The sequence below is a fragment of the Gadus chalcogrammus genome, chromosome 21 (assembly GCF_026213295.1).
Source record: "Gadus chalcogrammus isolate NIFS_2021 chromosome 21, NIFS_Gcha_1.0, whole genome shotgun sequence".
Taxonomy (NCBI): Eukaryota; Metazoa; Chordata; class Actinopteri; order Gadiformes; family Gadidae; genus Gadus; species Gadus chalcogrammus.
In genome coordinates, this window is record NC_079432.1 from 5,166,200 (window position 1) to 5,182,666 (window position 16,467).

The following is a 16,467-nucleotide window of genomic DNA, read 5'->3' on the forward strand; positions in this document are numbered from 1 at the left end:
TCATGATGTAGCTTGCTTTTTATTTATCCTTTCACCATGATGATACACATTTAATTGTGAACTAAATGTTATTACAGGTTGCAAATAACACCCCGATAAAAAATGTGCGCGCAATCCTTAATGTATCAACGTATAACATATCCCAGGTCGGGATTGGTCGATGGGGTTTGGTCAAATCGCTTTAAGAGCTGGGCGTTCCGTCATGAAAGTCGAACTCGCACCTCACAGCGCTGATGCTGCCCACGCTAGACTTACTGCCGACCTGGGGGTGCCCCGTGACCCGGCTCTGCCTCGTGATCTGCGGGTAGGTCTCCGGGATCCGAGCTGTAGCCAATGACGGGCGACCTCGTGTGGGCGGGACAGCCGACGCTGTGCTGCTCTCTGCTGACTCTTTACCACCAAAACCACCCATTTTTAACTCTGGGAAGGTAAAGCGGCGTAAAAGTTTGCTGCCGAACTCCGAGAATCCCGCGAGTGAAGTCGGCGAATCTGCTGAATCGGACACTTCAACCTCGTGTGGAGATGCTGTGCGCCTCCCGATCGTTTGGCATTCGCGTAAAGACAGTAAAGTGCGACGGGCAGGCGCGGGACGGAGAAAAATAACGGGCAAACTACACCTCTTCTGGCAGTAGCTCTCTTCGAATCCACGCTCACCGAACTCTAACCCGTGGTGTTTTTCCCGTTCCGACCCCATCTCATGTGTGATGGGTGTCAGCAGGACGCCGATGGGGCTAGGCGTGCAGGGGTTGGAGAGCGCAAAAGGTTCACGCGCCGCTGTTTTGCCCGGACGGGGCGAGTAGAGCCCCGGAGCGCCACTACTCCCGCGTAATGGAGGCATTTGGTAGTCAGTTGTCGTTACTTTACTTAACTTATCTCCGACTTGGTGCGTAATGGGCTTGTGCGTAATGGTCTGCCGGGTTGGCGGCTTGGGGGTAAGGACACCGGAGAACACCAGGTCTTTCGGGGGCGCGAGTGAACGGTCGCCTTGTCTCTCAAACTCCTCCGTGGAGTCTGCACTTGTTTCGTGCTCGCGTCCCCATTTGGCGTTATTGGTGAGCGTAAAAAGGCACTCGGTGTGGCCGAGAAACCTCGCAACTCCCACCGCAGAATTTCCGACTTTGTTTCGCATTTCAATCTGAAGGCCCATTCTCTTAAAAGCTCTTACTAAAAACTCCACCACTTGCACTTGGCCGGCCACAACGGCGTACATCAGGGCGGTATTCCCCCGCATATCAACGATTTCGGGGTCCGCGTTATAGCGAACCAGGATCTTAAGGGCATCCAAATATCCCCTTTCACTCGCGTAGCTCAGCGCCGTCCGCCCGCGGTGGTCCCGGTGGTTGACCCCGGCCCCTCGCTGCAGCAGCAGTTCCACGGCCGCACACCGCGTCCGACAGTCGCTCAGAAGCACGCAGCGCACGAGCGGGGTCTGCGCGCCTTCCGTTCGGGTATCCACGATTTTGCCGTCCAGCGCATCGAGGAGGAATTTGGCCAGGTGTGATTTGTCCTCGGACATGGCTTCCAGGAGGACCCTAGTGTCCATGCGCCCGTTCGATTTCTCCAAAGCATTAAATATTACTCTGGATCCTAGTTATGGCTGTTATGGACCTTCTAGCTCGGGACCAGATTGTTCGTTTGTGTGTGTGTGTGTGTGTGTGTGTGTGTGTGTGTGTGTGTGTGTGTGTGTGTGTGTGTGTGTGTGTGTGTGTGTGTGTGTGTGTGTGTGTGCGTGTGCGTGTATGTGTGTGCGTGTGTTTGTGTGCGTGTTCGTCCGTGTATGTGATCTTTCAGAAAACACGTTCATCGCATAACAATCATCCATCTATTGTATCATGAGAGATGAAACGGTGGTTGCCAAGACAACGCAAACACCGCGCGCTCTTTTGGCCTCTTTTGTAATGGAAATATTTCCTTACAACTCGAATAACTTGAGCGATTGACAAATTAGCAGGCGTTGTTGAGTAGGCTACGATGAAAAGCAGATCTGGCCCTGGTTAAGGAGATAAGGCAACTAGGTGTTCCTCATTAAAAAAAAAATAGATCTGTTCAGATTGAACCCGGTTTCGTGTGACAAGAATACCAAAAAAATTAGGCCCCTGTTGTTTCATGTAAAGTGCAAACAAAAGTCCAATTAAATGCTCTCTCTCTCTCTCTCTCTCTCTCTCTCTCTCTCTCTCTCTCTCTCTCTCTCTCTCTCTCTCTCTCTCTCTCTCTCTCTCTCTCTCTCTCTCTCGCTCTCGCTCTTTCTCTCAGCCATAGAAATTCAATTTCTGCTAATGTTGGTTGTTTTGCTAACATAAACACTTAAATTGAAAAACTCAAAGATTGTCTTGTTAGTTGATGTATCTCTCTCTATCTATTGCCTATTTAATGTCGTTGTGGAAATTAAATGTCATCGATAAAATCTAACTATTGAAAGTGACTTGTGATCCGAAGGGGTACCTTCATTAGAGATGATTGATTATTGATCATTGTCACTGCACTCAGTGGTGCAGTGGGGTGCACTTTGCATATAACCATTTGGAGACCGGGGTTCAATTCCTCCTGATAAAAACATCCCCCCCCATATATATTTTTTAATTTAATAGATTTGATTTCCTGCTTGAGCTGCTCCCCCCGCGACCCGACCCCGGATAACCTGTATTCTGGTGCATTTTGGGGATGGCCACTACCTATTTACCTACTTTTCATTCAGATTCATAGCCTACATCCTGACTTGCAGGATGTAGGCTAAATTAATATGTAATTTACTTGCTCCTTTTAAGTATAACATTGCTTGGGGAGTCCAATTCCTCCACTGAAAAGGGTGGAAAGTGCTTACAACTCTCTGCTAGTTAGCGATCTATCTCCCCTCTACATGTAGTTGTGGTGCGCGAACGCTGCTGAGGGAGGTAGCCTACTTGATCGATTCGCTGAATTGTCCAATCATATGGTGATAACAAAAAAGTAAAGCGATACCATTGGCCTGGGGCGCACACTGGTGCGGCCCGAGGGCGAATTTTCTTGCGCCAATGCAAAGCTGTCTCTGCTTGATAGACAGCAAAAAGTTAGCGAGTTGACACTGACTTCAACGTGGCAGGCGCTCCTGACTTGGAGGAGGGCTTTATTTCGAATGTCCAATAACTAGCCTAGCCCAAATCATTGACGTTCAGACGCATTTAATTGGTTGCTGGCAGTGACAAGCATGTCACACAATTAATCGAGGATAAACGCTATGTATTTTTTTGGATTGATTTCGTAATGATAATAGTTTATTAATAGTTGGCAGATATATTCAAGTGAATATTTCACGGAGGGGCGGCGCCCTAGCGCCCCCTATTGACCCACCGCCACTGGTCGTGAGAGTTGCTGGTGTTTTATTTCCTCGGACAAACGGATGAACAAAATGTTTGCAGTGAGTTTCGGCTTTGGATATGGATAAACGGGGATTGAGGTGGGAAGGGGCTCATCCGTGCGGGATCTTTGGCTGTTCAATGGAACTCAGCTCCCAGTTCCTCTAACGGTCTTCGATTCAAGGAAACAGGATTTATTTTTAATAAAAATACAGGAAAGTGTTGTTGAAATCACTGTACATTGAACAAAGTGAAATCATGAAAATAATCCAACGCGTGATTAACAAACACTATATGTAGCTTATACACCAAAGGGTTATGGCGTGTGTTGGAGACATGAACGCTTTATTTTCGTACAAAGTTTGCTAAATTGTGAAAAAATAAATAAGAGACTGACCACATTTTGGTGTTTCAGGACTCGCTTTCTTTCTCAAGGATTCTCCTTGTTTCCTGGTTTACGTTTCAAACACTAGTCCTTTCTCTCAATTTTCTATGATCAGAATTATGAAGATGAGATGTAGACGAAGCCTCTATTGTGCTTTTTATTCAGTGAACCCCCAAACTTAAAGTGTAAAATGATCCTCTGCTGAACACAGAGAACATTCAGTTAACCTGCTGAGTCGTTATTAACCAAACAGAAAAACAGTCCCTCACATGTACGCAATAAACTCAAGGACTCAAACAATAGAACAGTCCCTTACATGAACACAATAAACACAAGGACTCAAACAATAGTAGAACAGTCACTTACATGAACACAATAAACACAAGGACTCAAACAATAGAAGCAGCAGACATGTTCTTTAAACCCATATTGTAATTATGTCATGTATTTAAAAATGTTAGGTCATATATATCCTCTGATCTTCTGAAACTCTGATCTTCTGAACCTCTGAACTTCTGAACTCACTGTCTGGTGCCGGCAGGGACGCAGGAAGTCAGTCCAAGGGTGGGGTGCTGAGAGAGAGTCTATATAATGACGTCATAATAAATGCTGCGCAACATCCATTGTTTACAGAGACGAGATGATGGGTGACTTCACATTCAGGGCTCCGCTCTGATAAACACTCTACTGGTGTGTAAAAAGAGTTCTGTCAACTAGCCACTGTTATTCACAAACGTTAGCAAGTAAACAATGTGGAAATTAGAGTCAACTCGGCTGATACTGTGCTGAATTTCACACACTGACATGTCGACAAGCTGTTGCGGTCCGGGATTATACACAGCGTTATAACAAGGATTCAGGAGGTTATTTCGAAAGGTTTACAAAGGAAAGTGACAAAAAAAGATCTGAGGAAAGTGACGGTTTCTCCGTCAAGTGAACCGTCCGTCTTTGCTCTTTTTTTGCCAACCAGTTTACGTGCAGGATTCCAGAATCAAAACGATAACATTCAACGTGTCTATTAATATGGCAGCAACATTTTACACCAGTTTTAGAATGTTCACTACAACAGGTGTTGAACACCAACATGCTTATGTAAAATCAGCATAGTACCATATTCAGCTATGGACAGTTCTGGGTCATAGCCTACGACAGCCTACACAGACAATCGATTTGTTCAGAAAACTGAATAAAACATAGGGGGTAACACTGTCGATATTTATCAAATAAAACATAGGGGGTGACACTGTTGTTTTTTATCGGTCGTCATGAAAAAAACATAAGGGGTAACGCTGTCGATATTTATACATTAAAACATAGGGGGTAACACTGTCGTTTTTATCAAAAGAAAAATGAGGGGCGACACTGTCATTTTTCTTTGGTCGTCATGAAAAAAAACATGAGGGGTAACACTGTTGTTTTTTATTGGCCGTCATGAAAAAAAACATAAGGGGTAACACTGATGTTTTTTATTGGTCGTCATGAAAAAAACATAAGGGGTAACACTGTCGTTTTTTTTGGTCGTCATGAAAAAAAATGAAAAGTATAACCATTGTGAAGTATTTATTCAGTGTCTTGTTGGTGCATTGATAAGTTCGGAGGTTAACACTCTAAACAGCTCAGGTTCGGATCCCAGCAAAAACGTCGAAAGGGGTAACACTGTCGTTTTTTATCGGCCGTCATGAAATAAACGTAAGGGGCAACACTGTCGATATTTATCAAATAAAACATAGGGGGTAACACTGTTGTTTTTTTTGGTCGTCATGAAAAAAACCCACAAGGGGTAACACTGTCGTTTTTTTTGGTCGTCATGAAAAAAAACATAAGGGGTAACACTGTTGTTTTTTATTGGTCGTCATGAAAATAAACATAAGGGGTAACACTGTCGTTTTATTTGGTCGTCATGAAAAAAAACATAAGGGGTAACACTGTTGTTTTTTATTGGTCGTCATGAAAATAAACATAAGGGATAACACTGTCCTTTTTTATTGGTCGTCATGAAAAAAAACATAAGGGGCAACACTGTCGATATTTATCAAATAAGACATAGGGGGTAACACTGTTGTTTTTTTTGGTCGTCATGAAAAAAAACATAAGGGGTAAAACGGTCGTTTTTTTTGGTCGTCATGAAAAAAAACATAAGGGGTAACACTGTTGTTTTTTTTTGGTCGTCATGAAAAAAAAACACAAGGGGTAACACTGTCCTTTTTTAATGGTCGTCATGAAAAAAAACATAAGGGGTAACACTGTTGTTTTTTATTGGTCGTCATGAAAATAAACTTAAGGGGTAACGCTGTTGTTTTTTATTGGTCTTCATGAAAATAGACATAAGGGGAAACACTGTTGTTTTTTATTGGTCTTCATGAAAAAAAACATAAGGGGTAACACTGTTGTTTTTTATTGGTATTCATGAAAAAAAACATAAGGGGTAACACTGTTGTTTTTTATTGGTCGTCATGAAAAAAAACCTAAGGGGTAACACTGTTGTTTTTTATTGGTCGTCATGAAAAAAACCATAAGGGGTAACACTGTTTTCTTTGTCAAATAAAATATAATGGGTAACACTGTCTTTTTTTATCAGTCGTCATGAAAAAACCATAAGGGGTAACACTGTCGTTTTTTATTGGTCGTCATGAAAAAAAACACAAGGGAAATAATAGAAATACACACATACATTTTAATGTCATTTATATCCTCTTTATTGATGATTGATTATAGTGTATTGTCAACGCCTCAGTGGTGCAGTGCAGTGTACTCTGCTTAACCCCCTGGAGACCGGGGTTCAAGTCCGGTTGATTTCATCTTACGGAAGACTCGTATCTCTATTTCATGCGAATTATAAAGTCAAGTATAACCATTGTGAAGTATTTATTCGGTGTCTTGTTGGTGCATTGATAAGTTCGGAGGTTAACACTCTAAACAGCTCAGGTTTGGATCACAGCGAAAACGATGAAAGGGGTAACACTGTTGTATTTTATCGGCCGTCATGAAATAAACATAAGGGGCAACACTGTCGATATTTATCAAATAAAACATACGGGGTAACACTGTTGTTTTTATTTGGTCGTCATGAAAAAAAAACACAAGGGGTAACACTGTCGTTTTTTTTGGTCGTCATGAAAAAGAACATAAGGGGTAACACTGTTTTTTTTTTTTGGTTGTCAGGAAAAAAAACCACAAGGGGTAACACTGTCCTTTTTTAATGGTCGTCATGAAAAAAAACATAAGGGGTAACACTGTTTTTTTTTTTTGGTTGTCAGGAAAAAAAACCAAAAGGGGTAACACTGTCCTTTTTTAATGGTCGTCATGAAAAAAACCATAAGGGGTAACACTGTTGTTTTTTTTTGGTCGTCATGAAAAAAAACCACAAGGGGTAACACTGTCCTTTTTTAATGGTCGTCATGAAAAAAAACATAAGGGGTAACACTGTCGTTTTTTTTGGTCGTCATGAAAAAAAACATAAGGGGAAACACTGTTGTTTTTTATTGGTCGTCATGAAAAAAAACATAAAGGGTAACACTGTCGTTTTATTTGGTCGTCATGAAAAAAAACATAAGGGGTAACACTGTTGTTTTTTATTGGTCGTCATGAAAAAAACCCACAAGGGGTAACTGTCGTTTTTTTTGGTCGTCATGAAAAAAAACATAAGGGGTAACACTGTTGTTTTTTTTTGGTCGTCATGAAAAAAAACCACAAGGGGTAACACTGTCCTTTTTAATGGTCGTCATGAAAAAAAACATAAGGGGTAACACCGTTGTTTTTTTTTGGTCGTCAAGAAAAAAAACCACAAGGGGTAACACTGTCCTTTTTTAATGGTCGTCATGAAAAAAAACATAAGGGGTAACACTGTCGTTTTTTTTGGTCGTCATGAAAAAAAATATAAGGGGTAACACTGTTGTTTTTTATTGGTCTTCATGAAAAAAAACATAAGGGGTAACACTGTTTTTTTTTTTTGGTTGTCAGGAAAAAAAACCACAAGGGGTAACACTGTCCTTTTTTAATGGTCGTCATGAAAAAAAACATAAGGGGTAACACTGTTTTTTTTTTTTGGTTGTCAGGAAAAAAAACCAAAAGGGGTAACACTGTCCTTTTTTAATGGTCGTCATGAAAAAAACCATAAGGGGTAACACTGTTGTTTTTTTTTGGTCGTCATGAAAAAAAACCACAAGGGGTAACACTGTCCTTTTTTAATGGTCGTCATGAAAAAAAACATAAGGGGTAACACTGTCGTTTTTTTTGGTCGTCATGAAAAAAAACATAAGGGGAAACACTGTTGTTTTTTATTGGTCGTCATGAAAAAAAACATAAGGGGTAACACTGTTGTTTTTATTTGGTCGTCATGAAAAAAAAACACAAGGGGTAACACTGTCGTTTTTTTTGGTCGTCATGAAAAAGAACATAAGGGGTAACACTGTTTTTTTTTTTTGGTTATCAGGAAAAAAAACCACAAGGGGTAACACTGTCCTTTTTTAATGGTCGTCATGAAAAAAAACATAAGGGGTAACACTGTTTTTTTTTTTTGGTTGTCAGGAAAAAAAAACCAAAAGGGGTAACACTGTCCTTTTTTAATGGTCGTCATGAAAAAAACCATAAGGGGTAACACTGTTGTTTTTTTTTGGTCGTCATGAAAAAAAACCACAAGGGGTAACACTGTCCTTTTTTAATGGTCGTCATGAAAAAAAACATAAGGGGTAACACTGTCGTTTTTTTTGGTCGTCATGAAAAAAAACATAAGGGGAAACACTGTTGTTTTTTATTGGTCGTCATGAAAAAAAACATAAAGGGTAACACTGTCGTTTTATTTGGTCGTCATGAAAAAAAACATAAGGGGTAACACTGTTGTTTTTTATTGGTCGTCATGAAAAAAACCCACAAGGGGTAACTGTCGTTTTTTTTGGTCGTCATGAAAAAAAACATAAGGGGTAACACTGTTGTTTTTTTTTGGTCGTCATGAAAAAAAACCACAAGGGGTAACACTGTCCTTTTTAATGGTCGTCATGAAAAAAAACATAAGGGGTAACACCGTTGTTTTTTTTTGGTCGTCAAGAAAAAAAACCACAAGGGGTAACACTGTCCTTTTTTAATGGTCGTCATGAAAAAAAACATAAGGGGTAACACTGTCGTTTTTTTTGGTCGTCATGAAAAAGAATATAAGGGGTAACACTGTTGTTTTTTATTGGTCTTCATGAAAAAAAACATAAGGGGTAACACTGTTTTTTTTTTTTGGTTGTCAGGAAAAAAAAACCACAAGGGGTAACACTGTCCTTTTTTAATGGTCGTCATGAAAAAAAACATAAGGGGTAACACTGTTTTTTTTTTTTGGTTGTCAGGAAAAAAAACCAAAAGGGGTAACACTGTCCTTTTTTAATGGTCGTCATGAAAAAAACCATAAGGGGTAACACTGTTGTTTTTTTTTGGTCGTCATGAAAAAAAACCACAAGGGGTAACACTGTCCTTTTTTAATGGTCGTCATGAAAAAAAACATAAGGGGTAACACTGTCGTTTTTTTTGGTCGTCATGAAAAAAAACATAAGGGGAAACACTGTTGTTTTTTATTGGTCGTCATGAAAAAAAACATAAGGGGTAACACTGTCGTTTTATTTGGTCGTCATGAAAAAAAACATAAGGGGTAACACTGTTGTTTTTTATTGGACGTCATGAAAAAAACCCACAAGGGGTAACTGTCGTTTTTTTTGGTCGTCATGAAAAAAAACATAAGGGGTAACACTGTTGTTTTTTTTTGGTCGTCATGAAAAAAAACCACAAGGGGTAACACTGTCCTTTTTAATGGTCGTCATGAAAAAAAACATAAGGGGTAACACCGTTGTTTTTTTTTGGTCGTCAAGAAAAAAAACCACAAGGGGTAACACTGTCCTTTTTTAATGGTCGTCATGAAAAAAAACATAAGGGGTAACACTGTCGTTTTTTTTGGTCGTCATGAAAAAAAATATAAGGGGTAACACTGTTGTTTTTTATTGGTCTTCATGAAAAAAAACATAAGGGGTAACACTGTTGTTTTTTATTGGTCTTCATGAAAATAAACATAAGGGGTAACACTGTCGTTTTTTTTGGTCGTCATGAAAAAGAACATAAGGGGTAACACTGTTTTTTTTTTTGGTTGTCAGGAAAAAAAACCACAAGGGGTAACACTGACCTTTTTTAATGGTCGTCATGAAAAAAAACATAAGGGGTAACGCTGTTTTTTTTTTTTGGTTGTCAGGAAAAAAACCAAAAGGGGTAACACTGTCCTTTTTTAATGGTCGTCATGAAAAAAACCATAAGGGGTAACACTGTTGTTTTTTTTTGGTCGTCATGAAAAAAAACCACAAGGGGTAACACTGTCCTTTTTTAATGGTCGTCATGAAAAAAAACATAAGGGGTAACACTGTCGTTTTTTTTGGTCGTCATGAAAAAAAACATAAGGGGAAACACTGTTGTTTTTTATTGGTCGTCATGAAAAAACCACAAGGGGTAACACTGACCTTTTTTAATGGTCGTCATGAAAAAAAACATAAGGGGTAACACTGTTTTTTTTTTTTGGTTGTCAGGAAAAAAAACCAAAAGGGGTAACACTGTCCTTTTTTAATGGTCGTCATGAAAAAAACCATAAGGGGTAACACTGTTGTTTTTTTTTGGTCGTCATGAAAAAAAACCACAAGGGGTAACACTGTCCTTTTTTAATGGTCGTCATGAAAAAAAACATAAGGGGTAACACTGTCGTTTTTTTTGGTCGTCATGAAAAAAAACATAAGGGGAAACACTGTTGTTTTTTATTGGTCGTCATGAAAAAAAACATAAAGGGTAACACTGTCGTTTTATTTGGTCGTCATGAAAAAAAACATAAGGGGTAACACTGTTGTTTTTTATTGGTCGTCATGAAAAAAACCCACAAGGGGTAACTGTCGTTTTTTTTGGTCGTCATGAAAAAAACATAAGGGGTAACACTGTTGTTTTTTTTTGGTCGTCATGAAAAAAAAACACAAGGGGTAACACTGTCGTTTTTTTTGGTCGTCATGAAAAAGAACATAAGGGGTAACACTGTTTTTTTTTTTTGGTTGTCAGGAAAAAAAACCACAAGGGGTAACACTGTCCTTTTTTAATGGTCGTCATGAAAAAAAACATAAGGGGTAACGCTGTTTTTTTTTTTTGGTTGTCAGGAAAAAAAACCAAAAGGGGTAACACTGTCCTTTTTTAATGGTCGTCATGAAAAAAACCATAAGGGGTAACACTGTTGTTTTTTTTTGGTCGTCATGAAAAAAAACCACAAGGGGTAACACTGTCCTTTTTTAATGGTCGTCATGAAAAAAAACATAAGGGGTAACACTGTCGTTTTTTTTTGGTCGTCATGAAAAAAAACATAAGGGGAAACACTGTTGTTTTTATTGGTCGTCATGAAAAAAAACATAAGGGGTAACACTGTCGTTTTATTTGGTCGTCATGAAAAAAAACATAAGGGGTAACACTGTTGTTTTTTATTGGTCGTCATGAAAAAAACCCACAAGGGGTAACTGTCGTTTTTTTTGGTCGTCATGAAAAAAACATAAGGGGTAACACTGTTGTTTTTTTTTGGTCGTCATGAAAAAAAACCACAAGGGGTAACACTGTCCTTTTTAATGGTCGTCATGAAAAAAAACATAAGGGGTAACACTGTTGTTTTTTTTTGGTCGTCAAGAAAAAAAACCACAAGGGGTAACACTGTCCTTTTTTAATGGTCGTCATGAAAAAAAACATAAGGGGTAACACTGTCGTTTTTTTTTGGTCGTCATGAAAAAAACATAAGGGGTAACACTGTTGTTTTTTATTGGTCGTCATGAAAAAAAACCTAAGGGGTAACACTGTTGTTTTTTATTGGTCGTCATGAAAAAAACCATAAGGGGTAACACTGTTTTCTTTGTCAAATAAAATATAATGGGTAACACTGTCTTTTTTTATCAGTCGTCATGAAAAAACCATAAGGGGTAACACTGTCGTTTTTTATTGGTCGTCATGAAAAAAAACACAAGGGAAATAATAGAAATACACACATACATTTTAATGTCATTTATATCCTCTTTATTGATGATTGATTATAGTGTATTGTCAACGCCTCAGTGGTGCAGTGCAGTGTACTCTGCTTAACCCCCTGGAGACCGGGGTTCAAGTCCGGTTGATTTCATCTTACGGAAGACTCGTATCTCTATTTCATGCGAATTATAAAGTCAAGTATAACCATTGTGAAGTATTTATTCGGTGTCTTGTTGGTGCATTGATAAGTTCGGAGGTTAACACTCTAAACAGCTCAGGTTTGGATCACAGCGAAAACGATGAAAGGGGTAACACTGTTGTATTTTATCGGCCGTCATGAAATAAACATAAGGGGCAACACTGTCGATATTTATCAAATAAAACATACGGGGTAACACTGTTGTTTTTATTTGGTCGTCATGAAAAAAAAAACACAAGGGGTAACACTGTCGTTTTTTTTGGTCGTCATGAAAAAGAACATAAGGGGTAACACTGTTTTTTTTTTTTGGTTGTCAGGAAAAAAAAACACAAGGGGTAACACTGTCCTTTTTTAATGGTCGTCATGAAAAAAAACATAAGGGGTAACACTGTTTTTTTTTTTTGGTTGTCAGGAAAAAAAACCAAAAGGGGTAACACTGTCCTTTTTTAATGGTCGTCATGAAAAAAACCATAAGGGGTAACACTGTTGTTTTTTTTGGTCGTCATGAAAAAAAACCACAAGGGGTAACACTGTCCTTTTTAATGGTCGTCATGAAAAAAAACATAAGGGGTAACACTGTCGTTTTTTTTGGTCGTCATGAAAAAAAACATAAGGGGAAACACTGTTGTTTTTTATTGGTCGTCATGAAAAAAAACATAAAGGGTAACACTGTCGTTTTATTTGGTCGTCATGAAAAAAAACATAAGGGGTAACACTGTTGTTTTTTATTGGTCGTCATGAAAAAAACCCACAAGGGGTAACTGTCGTTTTTTTTGGTCGTCATGAAAAAAAACATAAGGGGTAACACTGTTGTTTTTTTTTGGTCGTCATGAAAAAAAACCACAAGGGGTAACACTGTCCTTTTTAATGGTCGTCATGAAAAAAAACATAAGGGTAACACCGTTGTTTTTTTTTGGTCGTCAAGAAAAAAAACCACAAGGGGTAACACTGTCCTTTTTTAATGGTCGTCATGAAAAAAAACATAAGGGGTAACACTGTCGTTTTTTTTGGTCGTCATGAAAAAAAATATAAGGGGTAACACTGTTGTTTTTTATTGGTCTTCATGAAAAAAAACATAAGGGGTAACAATGTTTTTTTTTTTTGGTTGTCAGGAAAAAAAACCACAAGGGGTAACACTGTCCTTTTTTAATGGTCGTCATGAAAAAAAACATAAGGGGTAACACTGTTTTTTTTTTTTGGTTGTCAGGAAAAAAAACCAAAAGGGGTAACACTGTCCTTTTTTAATGGTCGTCATGAAAAAAAACATAAGGGGTAACACTGTTGTTTTTTTTTGGTCGTCATGAAAAAAAACCACAAGGGGTAACACTGTCCTTTTTTAATGGTCGTCATGAAAAAAAACATAAGGGGTAACACTGTCGTTTTTTTTGGTCGTCATGAAAAAAAACATAAGGGGAAACACTGTTGTTTTTTATTGGTCGTCATGAAAAAAAACATAAGGGGTAACACTGTTGTTTTTATTTGGTCGTCATGAAAAAAAAACACAAGGGGTAACACTGTCGTTTTTTTTGGTCGTCATGAAAAGAACATAAGGGGTAACACTGTTTTTTTTTTTTGGTTGTCAGGAAAAAAAACCACAAGGGGTAACACTGTCCTTTTTTAATGGTCGTCATGAAAAAAAACATAAGGGGTAACACTGTTTTTTTTTTTTGGTTGTCAGGAAAAAAAACCAAAAGGGGTAACACTGTCCTTTTTTAATGGTCGTCATGAAAAAAACCATAAGGGGTAACACTGTTGTTTTTTTTTGGTCGTCATGAAAAAAAACCACAAGGGGTAACACTGTCCTTTTTTAATGGTCGTCATGAAAAAAAACATAAGGGGTAACACTGTCGTTTTTTTTGGTCGTCATGAAAAAAAACATAAGGGGAAACACTGTTGTTTTTTATTGGTCGTCATGAAAAAAAACATAAAGGGTAACACTGTCGTTTTATTTGGTCGTCATGAAAAAAAACATAAGGGGTAACACTGTTGTTTTTTATTGGTCGTCATGAAAAAAACCCACAAGGGGTAACTGTCGTTTTTTTTGGTCGTCATGAAAAAAAACATAAGGGGTAACACTGTTGTTTTTTTTTGGTCGTCATGAAAAAAAACCACAAGGGGTAACACTGTCCTTTTTAATGGTCGTCATGAAAAAAAACATAAGGGGTAACACCGTTGTTTTTTTTTGGTCGTCAAGAAAAAAAACCACAAGGGGTAACACTGTCCTTTTTTAATGGTCGTCATGAAAAAAAACATAAGGGGTAACACTGTCGTTTTTTTTGGTCGTCATGAAAAAAAATATAAGGGGTAACACTGTTGTTTTTTATTAGTCTTCATGAAAAAAAACATAAGGGGTAACACTGTTTTTTTTTTTGGTTGTCAGGAAAAAAAACCACAAGGGGTAACACTGTCCTTTTTTAATGGTCGTCATGAAAAAAAACATAAGGGGTAACACTGTTTTTTTTTTTTGGTTGTCAGGAAAAAAAAACAAAAGGGGTAACACTGTCCTTTTTTAATGGTCGTCATGAAAAAAACCATAAGGGGTAACACTGTTGTTTTTTTTTGGTCGTCATGAAAAAAAACCACAAGGGGTAACACTGTCCTTTTTTAATGGTCGTCATGAAAAAAAACATAAGGGGTAACACTGTCGTTTTTTTTGGTCGTCATGAAAAAAAACATAAGGGGAAACACTGTTGTTTTTTATTGGTCGTCATGAAAAAAAACATAAGGGGTAACACTGTTGTTTTTATTTGGTCGTCATGAAAAAAAAACACAAGGGGTAACACTGTCGTTTTTTTTGGTCGTCATGAAAAAGAACATAAGGGGTAACACTGTTTTTTTTTTTTGGTTGTCAGGAAAAAAAACCACAAGGGGTAACACTGTCCTTTTTTAATGGTCGTCATGAAAAAAAACATAAGGGGTAACACTGTTTTTTTTTTTGGTTGTCAGGAAAAAAAACCAAAAGGGGTAACACTGTCCTTTTTTAATGGTCGTCATGAAAAAAACCATAAGGGGTAACACTGTTGTTTTTTTTTGGTCGTCATGAAAAAAAACCACAAGGGGTAACACTGTCCTTTTTAATGGTCGTCATGAAAAAAAACATAAGGGGTAACACTGTCGTTTTTTTTGGTCGTCATGAAAAAAAACATAAGGGGAAACACTGTTGTTTTTTATTGGTCGTCATGAAAAAAAACATAAAGGGTAACACTGTCGTTTTATTTGGTCGTCATGAAAAAAAACATAAGGGGTAACACTGTTGTTTTTTATTGGTCGTCATGAAAAAAACCCACAAGGGGTAACTGTCGTTTTTTTTGGTCGTCATGACAAAAAACATAAGGGGTAACACTGTTGTTTTTTTTTGGTCGTCATGAAAAAAAACCACAAGGGGTAACACTGTCCTTTTTAATGGTCGTCATGAAAAAAAACATAAGGGGTAACACCGTTGTTTTTTTTTGGTCGTCAAGAAAAAAAACCACAAGGGGTAACACTGTCCTTTTTTAATGGTCGTCATGAAAAAAAACATAAGGGGTAACACTGTCGTTTTTTTTGGTCGTCATGAAAAAGAATATAAGGGGTAACACTGTTGTTTTTTATTGGTCTTCATGAAAAAAAACATAAGGGGTAACACTGTTTTTTTTTTTTGGTTGTCAGGAAAAAAAACCACAAGGGGTAACACTGTCCTTTTTTAATGGTCGTCATGAAAAAAAACATAAGGGGTAACACTGTTTTTTTTTTTTGGTTGTCAGGAAAAAAAAACCAAAAGGGGTAACACTGTCCTTTTTTAATGGTCGTCATGAAAAAAACCATAAGGGGTAACACTGTTGTTTTTTTTTGGTCGTCATGAAAAAAAACCACAAGGGGAAACACTGTCCTTTTTTAATGGTCGTCATGAAAAAAAACATAAGGGGTAACACTGTCGTTTTTTTTGGTCGTCATGAAAAAAAACATAAGGGGAAACACTGTTGTTTTTTATTGGTCGTCATGAAAAAAAACATAAGGGGTAACACTGTCGTTTTATTTGGTCGTCATGAAAAAAAACATAAGGGGTAACACTGTTGTTTTTTATTGGACGTCATGAAAAAAACCCACAAGGGGTAACTGTCGTTTTTTTTTGGTCGTCATGAAAAAAAACATAAGGGGTAACACTGTTGTTTTTTTTTGGTCGTCATGAAAAAAAACCACAAGGGGTAACACTGTCCTTTTTAATGGTCGTCATGAAAAAAAACATAAGGGGTAACACCGTTGTTTTTTTTTGGTCGTCAAGAAAAAAAACCACAAGGGGTAACACTGTCCTTTTTTAATGGTCGTCATGAAAAAAAACATAAGGGGTAACACTGTCGTTTTTTTTGGTCGTCATGAAAAAAAATATAAGGGGTAACACTGTTGTTTTTTATTGGTCTTCATGAAAAAAAACATAAGGGGTAACACTGTTGTTTTTTATTGGTCTTCATGAAAATAAACATAAGGGGTAACACTGTCGTTTTTTTTGGTCGTCATGAAAAAGAACATAAGGGGTAACACTGTTTTTTTTTTTTGGTTGTCAGGAAAAAAAA

General features: G+C 37.9%; 1 protein-coding gene across 1 annotated transcript in view; it reads right to left on the bottom strand.

The window, feature by feature from the left end:
* lamp5 (lysosomal associated membrane protein family member 5) overlaps nucleotides 1-2,448 on the bottom strand; it is a 7,173-nt gene extending 4,725 nt beyond the window's left edge. The window contains exons 1-3 of the mRNA XM_056581891.1: nucleotides 2,443-2,448; nucleotides 655-1,558; nucleotides 222-324 (exon numbers count right to left, since the gene is read on the bottom strand). Coding sequence (XP_056437866.1) covers nucleotides 222-324; nucleotides 655-1,558; nucleotides 2,443-2,448 — 1,013 coding nt within the window. The remainder of the gene's footprint in view (nucleotides 1-221; nucleotides 325-654; nucleotides 1,559-2,442) is intronic.
* Nucleotides 2,449-16,467: the final 14,019 nt, after the last annotated feature.